The 17452-nt window shown below is 38.4% G+C and overlaps 1 protein-coding gene across 1 annotated transcript in view; it reads right to left on the bottom strand.

Annotated features, from left to right (window-relative positions):
* Positions 1 to 11937: 11937 nt before the first annotated feature.
* LOC135533278 (epidermal growth factor receptor kinase substrate 8-like protein 2) overlaps positions 11938 to 17452 on the bottom strand; it is a 54485-nt gene continuing 48970 nt past the window's right edge. Inside the window, exons 15-16 of the mRNA XM_064960682.1 lie at positions 14661 to 14793; positions 11938 to 13102 (exon numbers count right to left, since the gene is read on the bottom strand). Coding sequence (XP_064816754.1) covers positions 13028 to 13102; positions 14661 to 14793 — 208 coding nt within the window. The 3' untranslated portion in view covers positions 11938 to 13027. The remainder of the gene's footprint in view (positions 13103 to 14660; positions 14794 to 17452) is intronic.

The raw sequence follows: 17452 nt of genomic DNA on the forward strand, positions 1-17452 counted from the left end.
TTCTACTGGTGTCTGTGTGTATATACTGTATTCTATTCTACTGGTGTCTGTGTGTATATACTGTATTCTATTCTACTGGTGTCTGTGTGTATATACTGTATTCTAGTCTACTGGTGTGTGTGTATATACTGTATTCTATTCTACTGGTGTCTGTGTGTATATACTGTATTCTATTCTACTGGTGTCGGTGTGTATATACTGTATTCTATTCTACTGGTGTCTGTGTGTATATACTGTATTCTATTCTACTGGTGTCTGTGTGTATATACTGTATTCTATTCTACTGGTGTCTGTGTGTATATACTGTATTCTATTCTACTGGTGTCTGTGTGTATATACTGTATTCTATTCTACTGGTGTCTGTGTGTATATACTTTCTTCTATTCTACTGGTGTCTGTGTGTATATACTGTCTTCTATTCTACTGGTGTCTGTGTGTATATACTGCATTCTATTCTACTGGTGTGTGTGTATATACTGCATTCTATTCTATTGGTGTCTGTGTGTATATACTGTATTCTATTCTACTGGTGTCTGTGTGTATATACTGTATTCTACTGGTGTCTGTGTGTATATACTGCATTCTATTCTACTGGTGTCTGTGTGTATATACTGTATTCTAGTCTACTGGTGTGTGTGTATATACTGTATTCTAGTCTACTGGTGTGTGTGTATATACTGTATTCTATTCTACTGGTGTCTGTGTGTATATACTGTATTCTATTCTACTGGTGTCTGTGTGTATATACTGTATTCTATTCTTCTGGTGTCTGTGTGTATATACTGTCTTCTATTCTACTGGTGTCTGTGTGTATATACTGTATTCTATTCTACTGGTGTCTGTGTGTATATACTGCATTCTATTCTACTGGTGTCTGTGTGTATATACTGTATTCTATTCTACTGGTGTCTGTGTGTATATACTGTATTCTATTCTACTGGTGTCTGTGTGTATATACTGTTTTCTATTCTACTGGTGTCTGTGTGTATATACTGTATTCTATTCTACTGGTGTCTGTGTGTATATACTGTATTCTATTCTACTGGTGTCTGTGTGTATATACTGTATTCTATTCTACTGGTGTCTGTGTGTATATACTGTATTCTATTCTACTGGTGTCTGTGTGTATATACTGTATTCTATTCTACTGGTGTCTGTGTGTATACTGCATTCTATTCTATTGGTGTCTGTGTGTATATACTGTATTCTATTCTACTGGTGTCTGTGTGTATATACTGTATTCTACTGGTGTCTGTGTGTATATACTGCATTCTATTCTACTGGTGTCTGTGTGTATATACTGTATTCTAGTCTACTGGTGTGTGTGTATATACTGTATTCTAGTCTACTGGTGTGTGTGTATATACTGTATTCTATTCTACTGGTGTCTGTGTGTATATACTGTATTCTATTCTACTGGTGTCTGTGTGTATATACTGTATTCTATTCTACTGGTGTCTGTGTGTATATACTGTCTTCTATTCTACTGGTGTCTGTGTGTATATACTGCATTCTATTCTACTGGTGTGTGTGTATATACTGCATTCTATTCTATTGGTGTCTGTGTGTATATACTGTATTCTATTCTACTGGTGTCTGTGTGTATATACTGTATTCTACTGGTGTCTGTGTGTATATACTGCATTCTATTCTACTGGTGTCTGTGTGTATATACTGTATTCTAGTCTACTGGTGTGTGTGTATATACTGTATTCTAGTCTACTGGTGTGTGTGTATATACTGTATTCTATTCTACTGGTGTCTGTGTGTATATACTGTATTCTATTCTACTGGTGTCTGTGTGTATATACTGTATTCTATTCTTCTGGTGTCTGTGTGTATATACTGTATTCTATTCTACTGGTGTCTGTGTGTATATACTGCATTCTATTCTACTGGTGTCTGTGTGTATATACTGTATTCTATTCTACTGGTGTCTGTGTGTATATACTGTATTCTATTCTACTGGTGTCTGTGTGTATATACTGTATTCTATTCTACTGGTGTCTGTGTGTATATACTGTATTCTATTCTACTGGTGTCTGTGTGTATATACTGCATTCTATTCTACTGGTGTCTGTGTGTATATACTGTATTCTATTCTACTGGTGTCTGTGTGTATATACTGTATTCTATTCTACTGGTGTCTGTGTGTATATACTGTATTCTATTCTACTGGTGTCTGTGTGTATATTCTGTATTCTATTCTACTGGTGTCTGTGTGTATATACTTTATTCTATTCTACTGGTGTCTGTGTGTATATACTGTATTCTATTCTACTGGTGTCTGTGTGTATATACTGTATTCTATTCTACTGGTGTCTGTGTGTATATACTGTATTCTATTCTACTGGTGTCTGTGTGTATATACTGTATTCTATTCTACTGGTGTCTGTGTGTATATACTGTATTCTATTCTACAGGGGGCGGTGTGTATATACTCTATTCTATTCTACTGGTGTCTGTGTGTATATACTGTATTCTATTCTACTGGTGTCTGTGTGTATATACTGTGTTCTATTCTACTGGTGTCTGTGTGTATATACTGTATTCTAGTCTACTGGTGTGTGTGTATATACTGTATTCTATTCTACTGGTGTCTGTGTGTATATACTGTATTCTATTCTACTGGTGTCGGTGTGTATATACTGTATTCTATTCTACTGGTGTCTGTGTGTATATACTGTATTCTATTCCACTGGTGTCTGTGTGTAAATACTGTATTCTATTCTACTGGTGTCTGTGTGTATATACTGTATTCTATTCAACTGTGTCTGTGTGTATATACTGTATTCTATTCTACTGGTGTCTGTGTGTATATACTGTATTCTATTCTACTGGTGTCTGTGTGTATATACTGTATTCTATTCTACTGGTGTCTGTGTGTATATACTGTATTCTATTCTACTGGTGTCTGTGTGTATATACTGTATTCTATTCTTCTGGTGTCTGTGTGTATATACTGTCTTCTATTCTACTGGTGTCTGTGTGTATATACTGTATTCTATTCTACTGGTGTCTGTGTGTATATACTGCATTCTATTCTACTGGTGTCTGTGTGTATATACTGTATTCTATTCTACTGGTGTCTGTGTGTATATACTGTATTCTATTCTACTGGTGTCTGTGTGTATATACTGTTTTCTATTCTACTGGTGTCTGTGTGTATATACTGTATTCTATTCTACTGGTGTCTGTGTGTATATACTGTATTCTATTCTACTGGTGTCTGTGTGTATATACTGTATTCTATTCTACTGGTGTCTGTGTGTATATACTGTATTCTATTCTACTGGTGTCTGTGTGTATATACTGTATTCTATTCTACTGGTGTCTGTGTGTATACTGCATTCTATTCTATTGGTGTCTGTGTGTATATACTGTATTCTATTCTACTGGTGTCTGTGTGTATATACTGTATTCTACTGGTGTCTGTGTGTATATACTGCATTCTATTCTACTGGTGTCTGTGTGTATATACTGTATTCTAGTCTACTGGTGTGTGTGTATATACTGTATTCTAGTCTACTGTGTGTGTGTATATACTGTATTCTATTCTACTGGTGTCTGTGTGTATATACTGTATTCTATTCTACTGGTGTCTGTGTGTATATACTGTATTCTATTCTACTGGTGTCTGTGTGTATATACTGTCTTCTATTCTACTGGTGTCTGTGTGTATATACTGCATTCTATTCTACTGGTGTGTGTGTATATACTGCATTCTATTCTATTGGTGTCTGTGTGTATATACTGTATTCTATTCTACTGGTGTCTGTGTGTATATACTGTATTCTACTGGTGTCTGTGTGTATATACTGCATTCTATTCTACTGGTGTCTGTGTGTATATACTGTATTCTAGTCTACTGGTGTGTGTGTATATACTGTATTCTAGTCTACTGGTGTGTGTGTATATACTGTATTCTATTCTACTGGTGTCTGTGTGTATATACTGTATTCTATTCTACTGGTGTCTGTGTGTATATACTGTATTCTATTCTTCTGGTGTCTGTGTGTATATACTGTATTCTATTCTACTGGTGTCTGTGTGTATATACTGCATTCTATTCTACTGGTGTCTGTGTGTATATACTGTATTCTATTCTACTGGTGTCTGTGTGTATATACTGTATTCTATTCTACTGGTGTCTGTGTGTATATACTGTATTCTATTCTACTGGTGTCTGTGTGTATATACTGTATTCTATTCTACTGGTGTCTGTGTGTATATACTGCATTCTATTCTACTGGTGTCTGTGTGTATATACTGTATTCTATTCTACTGGTGTCTGTGTGTATATACTGTATTCTATTCTACTGGTGTCTGTGTGTATATACTGTATTCTATTCTACTGGTGTCTGTGTGTATATTCTGTATTCTATTCTACTGGTGTCTGTGTGTATATACTTTATTCTATTCTACTGGTGTCTGTGTGTATATACTGTATTCTATTCTACTGGTGTCTGTGTGTATATACTGTATTCTATTCTACTGGTGTCTGTGTGTATATACTGTATTCTATTCTACTGGTGTCTGTGTGTATATACTGTATTCTATTCTACTGGTGTCTGTGTGTATATACTGTATTCTATTCTACAGGGGGTGTGTATATACTCTATTCTATTCTACTGGTGTCTGTGTGTATATACTGTATTCTATTCTACTGGTGTCTGTGTGTATATACTGTGTTCTATTCTACTGGTGTCTGTGTGTATATACTGTATTCTAGTCTACTGGTGTGTGTGTATATACTGTATTCTATTCTACTGGTGTCTGTGTGTATATACTGTATTCTATTCTACTGGTGTCGGTGTGTATATACTGTATTCTATTCTACTGGTGTCTGTGTGTATATACTGTATTCTATTCCACTGGTGTCTGTGTGTAAATACTGTATTCTATTCTACTGGTGTCTGTGTGTATATACTGTATTCTATTCAACTGTGTCTGTGTGTATATACTGTATTCTATTCTACTGGTGTCTGTGTGTATATACTGTATTCTATTCTACTGGTGTCTGTGTGTATATACTGTATTCTATTCAACTGTGTCTGTGTGTATGTACTGTATTCTATTCTACTGGTGTCTGTGTGTATATACTGTATTCTATTCTACTGGTGTCTGTGTGTATATACTGCATTCTATTCTACTGGTGTCTGTGTGTATATACTGTCTTCTATTCTACTGGTGTCTGTGTGTATATACTTTCTTCTATTCTACTGGTGGCTGTGTGTATATACTGTATTCTATTCTACTGGTGTCTGTGTGTATATACTGTATTCTATTCTACTGGTGTCTGTGTGTATATACTGTATTCTATTCTACTGGTGTGTGTGTGTATATACTGTATTCTATTATACTGTATTTTAGTCAATGCCTCTCCAACATTGCTCGTCCTAATATTTATATATTTCTTAATTCCATTATTTTACTTTAGATTTGTGTGTATTGTTGTGAATTGTTAGGTGTTACTGCACTGTTGGAGATAGGAACACAAGCATTTAGTTAGGTATTACTGCACTGTTGGAGTTAGGAACACAAGCATTTAGTTAGGTATTACTGCACTGTTGGAGATAGGAACACAAGCATTTAGTTTTGTATTACTGCACTGTTGGAGATAGGAACACAAGCATTTAGTTAGGTATTACTGCACTGTTGGAGTTAGGAACACAAGCATTTAGTTAGATATTACTGCACTGTTGGAGATAGGAACACAAGCATTTAGTTAGGTATTACTGCACTGTTGGAGATAGGAACACAAGCATTTAGTTAGGTATTACTGCACTGTTGGAGATAGGAACACAAGCATTTATTTAGGTATTACTGCACTGTTGGAGATAGGAACACAAGCATTTAGTTAGGTATTACTGCACTGTTGGAGATAGGAACACAAGCATTTAGTTAGGTATTACTGCACTGTTGGAGATAGGAACACAAGCATTTAGTTAGGTATTACTGCACTGTTGGAGATAGGAACACAAGCATTTAGTTAGGTATTACTGCACTGTTGGAGATAGGAACACAAGCATTTAGTTAGGTATTACTGCACTGTTGGAGATAGGAACACAAGCATTTAGTTTTGTATTACTGCACTGTTGGAGTTAGGAACACAAGCATTTAGTTAGATATTACTGCACTGTTGGAGATAGGAACACAAGCATTTAGTTAGGTATTACTGCACTGTTGGAGATAGGAACACAAGCATTTAGTTAGGTATTACTGCACTGTTGGAGATAGGAACACAAGCATTTAGTTAGGTATTACTGCACTGTTGGAGATAGGAACACAAGCATTTAGTTAGGTATTACTGCACTGTTGGAGATAGGAACACAAGCATTTAGTTAGGTATTACTGCACTGTTGGAGATAGGAACACAAGCATTTAGTTAGGTATTACTGCACTGTTGGAGATAGGAACACAAGCATTTAGTTAGGTATTACTGCACTGTTGGAGATAGGAACACAAGCATTTAGTTAGGTATTACTGCACTGTTGGAGATAGGAACACAAGCATTTAGTTAGGTATTACTGCACTGTTGGAGATAGGAACACAAGCATTTAGTTAGGTATTACTGCACTGTTGGAGATAGGAACACAAGCATTTCACTACAACCTCAATAACATCTGATAAACATGTGTATGTGACCAATAACATCTGATAAACGTGTATGTGACCAATAGCATCTGATAAACGTGTATGTGACCAATAGCATCTGATAAACGTGTATGTGACCAATAGCATTTGATTTGATTTGATAAAGGTGGGATAAACGGAAATCGGTAGTTCTGACTGCTCTTCAAGAGAATGTTGTTTTAACCATATTTGGGACAACGTCTCCCGTTGTTAGGGCGGAGACATGAGCATCTCGTTACTATTAGGCAGCTTTGCAATGTTCTCGATTTTCCGGCCAAATTGAGAAAACGAGGGATGTCGAGGGTGAAACGTTATTGGTCGCTGGTTTTTGGGCTATTTCTAAATTGCACAGCGGTCACCATGACATTTCTCATGAAAAATATATATTTAACTGTGACCTGCTGCTGACTGTCAAGCAGTAAGACAGTATGTTGCTAAGTGAGTGGTGGGGAGGACCAAAGGAGTGGGTGGGGAGGAGGCACTACAGTGGCTGCAGTCCAAGCACATTTTTTGTACCCCTTGCGCTAGCCACTTTCCCTTGGAAACCGGATCCAGTTTGATTGCCATTTTAAGTGGAGGTCAAATGCTCAAATGCTCAGAAAATGCTGCCACATGTCTAAGCGGGCCGCTGCTCAGGCAAATTTGCAGAATTACTAAAGTTGGAACCAATCAGAACCCCAATACCCCTTGTGATGAAGGCAGCCAATGGCCTGCTTCTATCTAAAACGCAGACAAGTCATCTTGTGAAGATGCTGCTGTCTGGTGAAGTGGAACAGATACAGCTAGCCAGCTCCCAGAATGAAATAAATCAAATCCAATTGTATTTGTTACATGCGCTGAATATAACAGGTACTGTGAAATGTTTACTAACAAACCCTAACGAACAAAGCAGTTTTAAAAAATTATAGAATACCACAAAAAATAAGAATAAGAAATAAAACTAACAAACAATTAAAGAGCATTTCACGTTCCAACCTTAGTTCCTTTGTTTTGTCTTTGTTTTAGTATGGTCAGGGTGTGAGTTGGGGTGGGTAGTCTATGTGCATTTTCCATGATATGGTATTTCTGTGTTTGGCCTGTTATGGTTCTCAATCAGAGGCAGGTGTCGTTAGTTGTCTCTGATTGAGAATCATACTTAGGTAGCCTGGTGTCACCTTTGAGTTGTGGGTGATTATTTTCTGTTATGTGTCGGTCACCTTTCAGAACTGTTTTGTTTCTCCTTTGTTATTTTGTTGAGTGTTCTCGGTTCAATAAATATATGATGAACACTTACCTGCGCTCCGATCCTTCCTACTACTCCTTCTCGTCAGGTACAGAATCACCCACCACCAAAGGACCAACGTGGTAACGGGCAGCAGCAGCGGGTTCAAGACTCCTGGACTTGGGAGGAGAACTTGGAAAGGGACCAGCTGGGAGAATATCGCTGCCCCAAGGCTGAGCTGGAGGCAGCGACACCTTTAGAAGTCACATAATTACAGAGACAGAGATGGCCGCCTCGCTTCGCGTTCCTAGGCAACTATGCAGTTTTTTGTTGTTTTACGTGTTATTTCTTACATTGGTACCCCAGGTAATCTTAGGTTTCATTACATACAGTCGGGAGGAACTACTGAATATAAGAGCAACGTCAACTCACCATCAGTACGACCAGGAATATGACTTTCCCGAAGCGGATCCTGTGTTCTGCCTTCCACCCAGGACAACGGACCAGCTGGCGACCCAAAACAACGACTTCGTAAAAGAGGGAAACGAAGCGGTCTTCTGGTCAGACTCCGGAGACGGGCACATCGCGCACCACTCCCTAGCATACTTCTCACCAATGTCCAGTCTCTTGACAACAAGGTTGATGAAATCCGAGCAAGGGTAGCTTTCCAGAGAGACATCAGAGACTGTAACGTTCTTTGCTTCACGGAAACATGGCTCACATGGCTCGAGAGGCGCTATCGGAGTCGGTGCAGCCAGCTGGTTTCTCCACGCATCGTGCCGACAGAAACAAACATCTTTCTGGTAAGAAGAGGTGTGGGGTGGTATGCCTTATGGTTAACGAGACGTGGTGTGGTCACAACAACATCCAGGAACTCAAGTCCTTCTGTTCACCTGATTTAGAATTCCCCACAATCAAATGTCGACCGCATTATCTACCAAGGGAATTCTCTTCGATTATAATCACAGCCGTATATATTCCCCCCCAAGCAGACACATCGATGGCTCTGAACAAACTTTATTTGACTCTTTGCAAACTGGAAACCACATATCCTGAGGCTGCATTCATTATAGCTGGGGATTCCCTGATCCACCTCTACGCAGACGACACCATTCTGTATACTTCCGGCCCTTCCTTGGACACTGTGCTATCTAACCTCCAAACGAGCTTCAATGCCATACAACACTTCCGTGGCCTCCAACTGCTCTTAAACGCTAGTAAAACCAAATGCATGCTTTTCAACCGTTCGCTGCCTGCACCCGCACGCCTGACTAGCATCACCACCCTGGATGGTTCCGACCTAGAATATGTGGACATTTATAAGTACCTAGGTGTCTGGCTAGAGTGTAAACTCTCCTTCCAGACTCATATCAAACATCTCCAATCTAAAATCAAATCTAGAGTCGGCTTTCTATTCCGCAACAAAGCCTCCTTCACTCACGCCAAACTTACCCTAGTAAAACTGACTATCCTACCGATCCTCGACGTCGGCGATGTCATCTACAAAATAGCTTCCAATACTCTACTCAGCAAACTGGATGCAGTTTATCAGTGCCATCTGTTTTGTTACTAAAGCACCTTATACCACCCACCACTGCGACCTGTATGCTCTAGTCGGCTGGCCCTTGCTACATATTCGTCGCCAGACCCACTGTCTCCAGGTCATCTACAAGTCCATGCAAGGTAAAGCTCTGCCTTATCTCAGTTCACTGGTCACGATGGCAACACCCACCCATAGCACGTGCTCCAGCAGGTGTATCTCACTGATCATCCCTAAAGCCAACACCTCATTTGGCCGCCTTTCGTTCCAGTTCTCTGCTGCCTGTGACTGGAACGATTGCAAAATCGCTGAAGTTGGAGACTTTTATCTCCCTCACCAACTTCAAACATCTGCTATCTGAGCAGCTAACCGATCGCTGCAGCTGTACATAGTCTTATCGGTAAACAGCCCACCCAATTTACCTACCTCATCCCCATACTGTTTATATTTATTGACTTTTCTGCTCTTTTGCACACCAGTATCTCTACCTGCACATGACCATCTGATCATTTAGCACTCCAGTGTTAATCTCCTAAATTGTAATTATTCGCCTACCTCCTCATGCCTTTTGCACACAATGTATATAGACTCTCTTTGAAAAAAACAAATGTGTTATTGACTTGTTAATTGTTAACTCCATGTGTAACTCTGTGTTGTCTGTTCACACTGCTATGCTTTATCTTGGCCAGGTCGCAGTTGTAAATGAGAACTTGTTCTCAACTAGCCTACCTGGTTAAATAAAGTTTTTTTTTTTTTACTATCACTACTACTGCTATCACTATTGCTATCACTACTATCACTATTACTATCACTACTATCACTATTACTATCACTACTACTATCACTACTATCACTATTACAACTACTACTACTATTACTATCAATACTACTACTATTTCTACTACTATAAATACTACTACTTTCACTACAACTATTACTATCACTACTACTATCAATACTACTACTATTACCATCACTACTACCATCAATACTACTACTATCACTACTATTATCAATACTACTACTATTACCATCACTACTACCATCAATACTACTACTATCACTACTATTATCAATACTACTACTATTACTATCACTACTACCATCAATACTACTACTATCACTACTACTAGTAGTATCAATACTACTACTATTACCACTACAATCAATACTACTACTATTATCAATACTACTACTACTACTACTACTACTGCTATTGCTACTACGACTACTTCTACTGCTACTACTACTACGACTACTACTGCTGCTGCAACTACTACTGCTACTGCTACTACTGCTACTATCACTATTACTATCAATATTAATACTATTACTATTACTGCTACTATCAATACTACTACTATTACTACTACGATCACTACTACTACTATTACTATCACTACTAATATCACTACAACTACTGCTACTACCACCCCTCCTATCAACACTACTACTATCACTACTACTATCAATACTACTACTATTACTATCACTAATACTAATATTAATATCAATACTACTATCAACACTACTAATATTACTATCACTACTACTATCAATACTACTGCTATTACTATCACTACTACTGCTACTACTACTATCACTATTACTATCAATATTAATACTATTACTGCTACTATCACTACTACTACTACTATTACTATCACTACTAATATCACTACTACTGCTACTACCACCCCTCCTATCAATACTACTACTATCACTACTACTATCAATACTACTACTATTACTATCACTAATACTAATATTAATATCAATACTACTGCTATTACTATCACTACTACTGCTGCTACTGCTGCTGCTGCTACTGCTACTACTACTACTATCACTACTGCTACCACTACTACTGCTACTACTACTAATACTACTACTGCTACTACTACTACTACTACTACTACTACTACTACTACTACTACTACTACTACTACTACAACCACTACTACTACTACTACTACTACCACTACTGCTACTACTACCGCTACTGCTACCGCTACTACTACTACTGCTACTACTACTACTACTACACATCCGGTGAGTGTATTGGTGTGTTCATCCGGTGAGTGTATTGGTGTGTTCATCCGGTGAGTGTATTGGTGTGTTCATCAGGTGAGTGTATTGGTGTGTTCATCAGGTGAGTGTATTGGTGTACTTTTATGTTGGAGTTTTTCCACTCGAAATCCTTCAAGAGAACGTATAACATGTAAGTTAATTGGCAACATCTTCCTCTGAACGACCTTTCCGGGCTTGCGGATCACTCCTGCGTTCGCTGTGTATTTGGTTCCTTCAGAGGATCGATCGCCCTCCTTGACAACCTACCAACACATCTGATCGCCCTCCTTGACAACCTCACAACGTTTTGAGCCACCAAAAAAGTACCGATTGGATGGCCCCATCTGCAACATTTCAAGCTAGCTGTGGAGTGAGTTTACGTCACGTTCTGACCTCCGGTATGTGAGCTTGAACAGGATTCTATTTCACCACCGGTAATATGACTACAATCTGTAACCTAAGGATGGAATTCAATACGACCAGCAGAGAGTTGAATCCCGAACTTGCGTTTATTATTGAAGGAATAAACACGTCTACACAGAACAGAAATATGATTGGATGACAATTGTAAACGTAAAGCATACTTCATATAGACAGTGGCACAGGGATGCAATAGTTGGAGGATAGGTCAAATGAATTACAGAACTGTATTTAGTAATAGTTGGAGGATATTTTGCAATATGGACAGTGTGACTGGATATGAGAATAGAAAACAGACTGCTCAGAACTATAATGTAGCATTATTCAGTAAACATTATAACATTAATACATTGGAGTATAATCAGATATGTGAACAATAACATCCAATTTGAAAATGTACTTTTGAGGACCTTATGGATTTGATTTCACCAAAAAACATTTCTTCAAGAATTCCCTGGAAATAGGACACACATACAGCCGTCAGTCACATACAGCCGTCAGTCACATACAGCCGTCAGTCACACACAGCAGCCGTCAGTCACATACAGCCGTCAGTCACATACAGCCGTCAGTCACACACAGCAGCCGTCAGTCACATACAGCAGCCGTCAGTCACACACAGCAGCCGTCAGTCACATACAGCCGTCAGTCACACACAGCCGTCAGTCACACACAGCAGCCGTCAGTCACACACAGCAGCCGTCAGTCACATACAGCCGTCAGTCACACACAGCAGCCGTCAGTCACACACAGCCGTCAGTCACACACAGCCGTCAGTCACACACACACAGATGCACAAACTATCTCTCTCACCACTACACCTCTATATTAATATGGTCCTTCACCACTATACAAAGATAGAAACATTGTCAGGCAAAGAATCAAAAAGCAACAGTCATAATTACCAGAGAACATCATTGAAGAAAAAGGTAAACATACACATTCACTAAGATGAAAAATAAATATATAATTAAAAAAATGTATATAACATTTATATTAAATGCCAATGTTAACTGTCGATTGTCTGATAAAAAGAAGTTGGTGAAAGGGTGGGCACTGTGGGAGGGGAAGGCTTCTGGTTGGTTGCTACTGGAGAGGGTTGCTATGGTGACCAGCCATGCTGAGCTGTGATTGGTTGACAGTCATTGAGCATGCTCAGATTAGTCCTTGCCGGCATCGATCTTCTCTTGTCGTCGTCTCATAATCTCTTGGAGCTCTGAATTCCCATTGTTCTTCTGGAAATAGATTTTCAGGGTTGAGTTTTTTTTACATTTTTATATCTAAACATCTAAAGGCTCTAAACGTGTGGCATGTTAACCTGTTGGACAACTGTTTCAGTCTTAACAACATCAGATTACAACTGTTTCAGTCTTAACAGCATCAGATTAACAACATCAGATTACAACTGTTTCAGTCTTAACAACATCAGATTACAACTGTTTCAGTCTTAACAACATCAGATTACAACTGTTTCAGTCTTAACAACATCAGATTACAACTGTTTCAGTCTTAACAACATCAGATTACAACTGTTTCAGTCTTAACAACATCAGATTACAACTGTTTCAGTCTTAACAACATCAGATTACAACTGTTTCAGTCTTAACAACATCAGATTACAACTGTTTCAGTCTTAACAACATCAGATTACAACTGTTTCAGTCTTAACAACATCAGATTACAACTGTTTCAGTCTTAACAACATCAGATTACAACTGTTTCAGTCTTAACAACATCAGATTACAACTGTTTCAGTCTTAACAACATCAGATTACAACTGTTTCAGTCTTAACAACATCAGATTACAACTGTTTCAGTCTTAACCACATCAGATTACAACTGTTTCAGTCTTAACCACATCAGATTACAACTGTTTCAGTCTTAACCACATCAGATTACAACTGTTTCAGTCTTAACAACATCAGATTACAACTGTTTCAGTCTTAACAACATCAGATTACAACTGTTTCAGTCTTAACAACATCAGATTACAACTGTTTCAGTCTTAACAACATCAGATTACAACTGTTTCAGTCTTAACAACATCAGATTACAACTGTTTCAGTCTTAACCACATCAGATTACAACTGTTTCAGTTTTAACAACATCAGATTACAACTGTTTCAGTCTTAACAACATCAGATTACAACTGTTTCAGTCTTAACAACATCGGATTACAACTGTTTCAGTCTTAACAACATCAGATTACAACTGTTTCAGTCTTAACAACATCGGATTACAACTGTTTCAGTCTTAACAACATCAGATTACAACTGTTTCAGTCTTAACAACATCAGATTACAACTGTTTCAGTCTTAACAACATCGGATTACAACTGTTTCAGTCTTAACAACATCGGATTACAACTGTTTCAGTCTTAACAACATCGGATTACAACTGTTTCAGTCTTAACAACATCAGATTACAACTGTTTCAGTCTTAACAACATCAGATTACAACTGTTTCAGTCTTAACAACATCAGATTACAACTGTTTCAGTCTTAACAACATCAGATTACAACTGTTTCAGTCTTAACAACATCAGATTACATGTAATAAAGGTAATTATCTTAAAATACTTGAATAATGTGCCTGTGCATGTGTGTTCGTGCGTGTGTGTGTGTGTGTGTGTGTGTGTGTGTGTGTGTGTGTGTGTGTGTGTGTGTGTGTGTGTGTGTGTGTGTGTGTGTGTGTGTGTGTGTGTGTGTGTGTGTGTGTGTGTTCGTGTGTGTATGTGTGTGTGTGTGTGTGTACAGTGGTTCATGTGTCAGTATGTGTGCATGTGATACAGACCTCGAGCTGGGCTTTCTGCACGGTGGTCTGGCTGTACACCCTGGCTCCCTCGTCTCCACACACTGCCTTCAGTTCCTCCTTGTTCAGAGAGAAGAGCTGAGCGCCCGTCAGGTTCCCCAGGCACTCCACCGTCCTGTAGGGAACAGAGACTACATTACCCACAATGCTCTATACCCAGGCAATCCATCATGCTTCAGGGAACAGAGACTACATTGCCCATAATGATCTATACCCAGGCACTCCATCATGCTTCAGGGAACAGAGACTACATTGCCCATAATGCTCTATACCCAGGCACTCCACCGTCCTGTAGGGAACAGAGACTACATTGCCCATAATGATCTATACCCAGGCACTCCATCATGCTTCAGGGAACAGAGACTACATTGCCCATAATGATCTATACCCAGGCACTCCATCATGCTTCAGGGAACAGAGACTACATTGCCCATAATGCTCTATACCCAGGCACTCCACCGTCCTGTAGGGAACAGAGACTACATTGCCCATAATGATCTATACCCAGGCACTCCATCATGCTTCAGGGAACAGAGACTACATTGCCCATAATGATCTATACCCAGGCACTCCATCATGCTTCAGGGAACAGAGACTGCATTATCCATCAGACCTGGGCAGGAAATAGTTGTATTTTATAGTTTATTTTAAAATACCAACTTTTGAAATACTCTAGGTAGTTTAATGAAGAGTTAGAAATGTAGCGTTTTCAAAGGCAATTATTTTATGTGATATTCAAATACAGGTCTCAGAAAAATGAATACTATTTTAATGTATTTGAATATATGCAAGTTATTTGAAAACAAAACAAAAATTGTATTTGATGGCTGCCCAAAATGTAATGAAGAACCAAAGACGACAACAAGTAGTGTGTGTGAAATGAAACATATGAGGGACATGGAATCATCAAGATAACCCACTCTTCCAGCCCCAAAATGACACATATTTTCATAATGAGTGAGACATAACGTACCATCTGACAGCCAGTTATTATACTGTATTGTCTTTGTGATCATTACAATAGCAACAATAGTGTTGCATAAGATTTTGGAAATTGCTTTATAATAAGTGAGTTATTACATAAATGGAATAAGGAACAGTCACTATTCCTCTTGTCAATAGTTACAAATACTCTCAGCTCTTTGTTATATGATTAAAATGCAATTACTCAATAATTATGTAACAACATACTAATAAAATGCTGCTCCTGAAGTAATTACAGTTTAACTACAGAGGCACAAGAACAGTGAGGGCTGTCCTTGGCTGGAAAATGGCTTTCTGGTTTTCTGTGACTAGGTGCTGACCTAACATAATAGTTTGTTGTGCTTTCGCCGTAAAGCCTATTTGAAATCGGACACTGTGGCTGGATTTACAAGAAGTTTATATTTAAAATGGTGTAAAATACTTGTATGATTGAGGAATTTTAATTATAGGATTTCTGTTGTTTTGAATTTGTATCCCTGCAATTTCACTGGCTGTTGTCAAGGTAGCATCGCACATATCCCAGAGAAGTTAAAAAGGCTTTCTGGACCGTATTTTGAAATTCTTTCCATTTTTTTTGTCAATTACACATACTTTTGTCATATTTTATTGTCATAGTTATTATTTTTTTACTTGTCCATAAAGCATATGTTTTGTCCATTTGCAATATGATTTACTAGGAAGTCAAAAGTCGAAGTCAAAAGTCAGTGAACCATTGCCAAATGCAGTAAGAAATGTCCAAATGCAATATGAAAGTATTAAAAGTGCCAAATCAGGATGTTAAGACCATTTGCCATGTACGATCACAGGAAGTCGGTTTCCAAACCCAAAAGTCAGTGAACCATGTCCAAATGGCATTTATACTGCCCAAATGATATTTAGCACTTTGTTACATGAATCAACATAGATGGTCTATTTGTCATGTATGATGAGGGAGAAGTGGGACTCTTTTTTGAAAAAGGTCCAAAATGACAAGGGGTGCCCCCTATTGGATGGGCACGGGTGGGGGGTACTCCCTACCCAACCGTAGACCCCTTGCTCCCCCTAAAGGCATAAAAAAAAACATTTTAAAATGTTCAATGAACCTAGTCTTGCGACTCTGGGACTTTTCTAAATGTTGTCATTTTCCTAATGGTCAAAATGAATTGAAGTTATTGCAAATGTACAAGGCTGTTTCTCGGTCTGAGAATCTTCTAGAGCTACATAACTCACCGTGCACTATCGACTTGAGCTCTATAACATGTTTCTATAAAGCTTCAAAGGTCTGACGGTTCTTTGATAGTTCAAACAAAGGTAACTATTGCAGACTCTGTGTGTCTCTAAGTCCCACACTGTGTCACTCCATCCTTGCTGTGTGTGCGTGTGTGTGTTAGTTTTTCTTGGAAATCTGATGGGAGAAATGACTGATTTACAGCTCATGTGTCACGCCCTGATCTTAGTTATCTTAGTTTTCTTTATTATTTTGTTTAGGTCAGGGTGTGACGAGGGTTGTATGTGTGTTTTTTCCCTGTCTAGGGTTTATTGTATATCTATGGGGTTTTGATATGTCTAGGCAAATGTAGGTCTATGGTGGCCTGAATTGGTTCCCAATCAGAGACAGCTGTTTATCGTTGTCTCTGATTGGGGATCCCATTTTGGTTGCCATTTTCCATGTTGGTTTTGTGGGTTATTGTCTATGTATAGTTGCCTGTGTCAGCACTAGTGTTTAAATCTTCACTGTCATTTTGTTAGTTTTTCCTCGTTACAATGAACGTGACAATAACCCACCAAACAAGGACCAAGCAGCGTGAAAG

The sequence above is a fragment of the Oncorhynchus masou genome, unplaced genomic scaffold, assembly GCF_036934945.1.
Source record: "Oncorhynchus masou masou isolate Uvic2021 unplaced genomic scaffold, UVic_Omas_1.1 unplaced_scaffold_2320, whole genome shotgun sequence".
NCBI classification, from domain to species: Eukaryota; Metazoa; Chordata; class Actinopteri; order Salmoniformes; family Salmonidae; genus Oncorhynchus; species Oncorhynchus masou.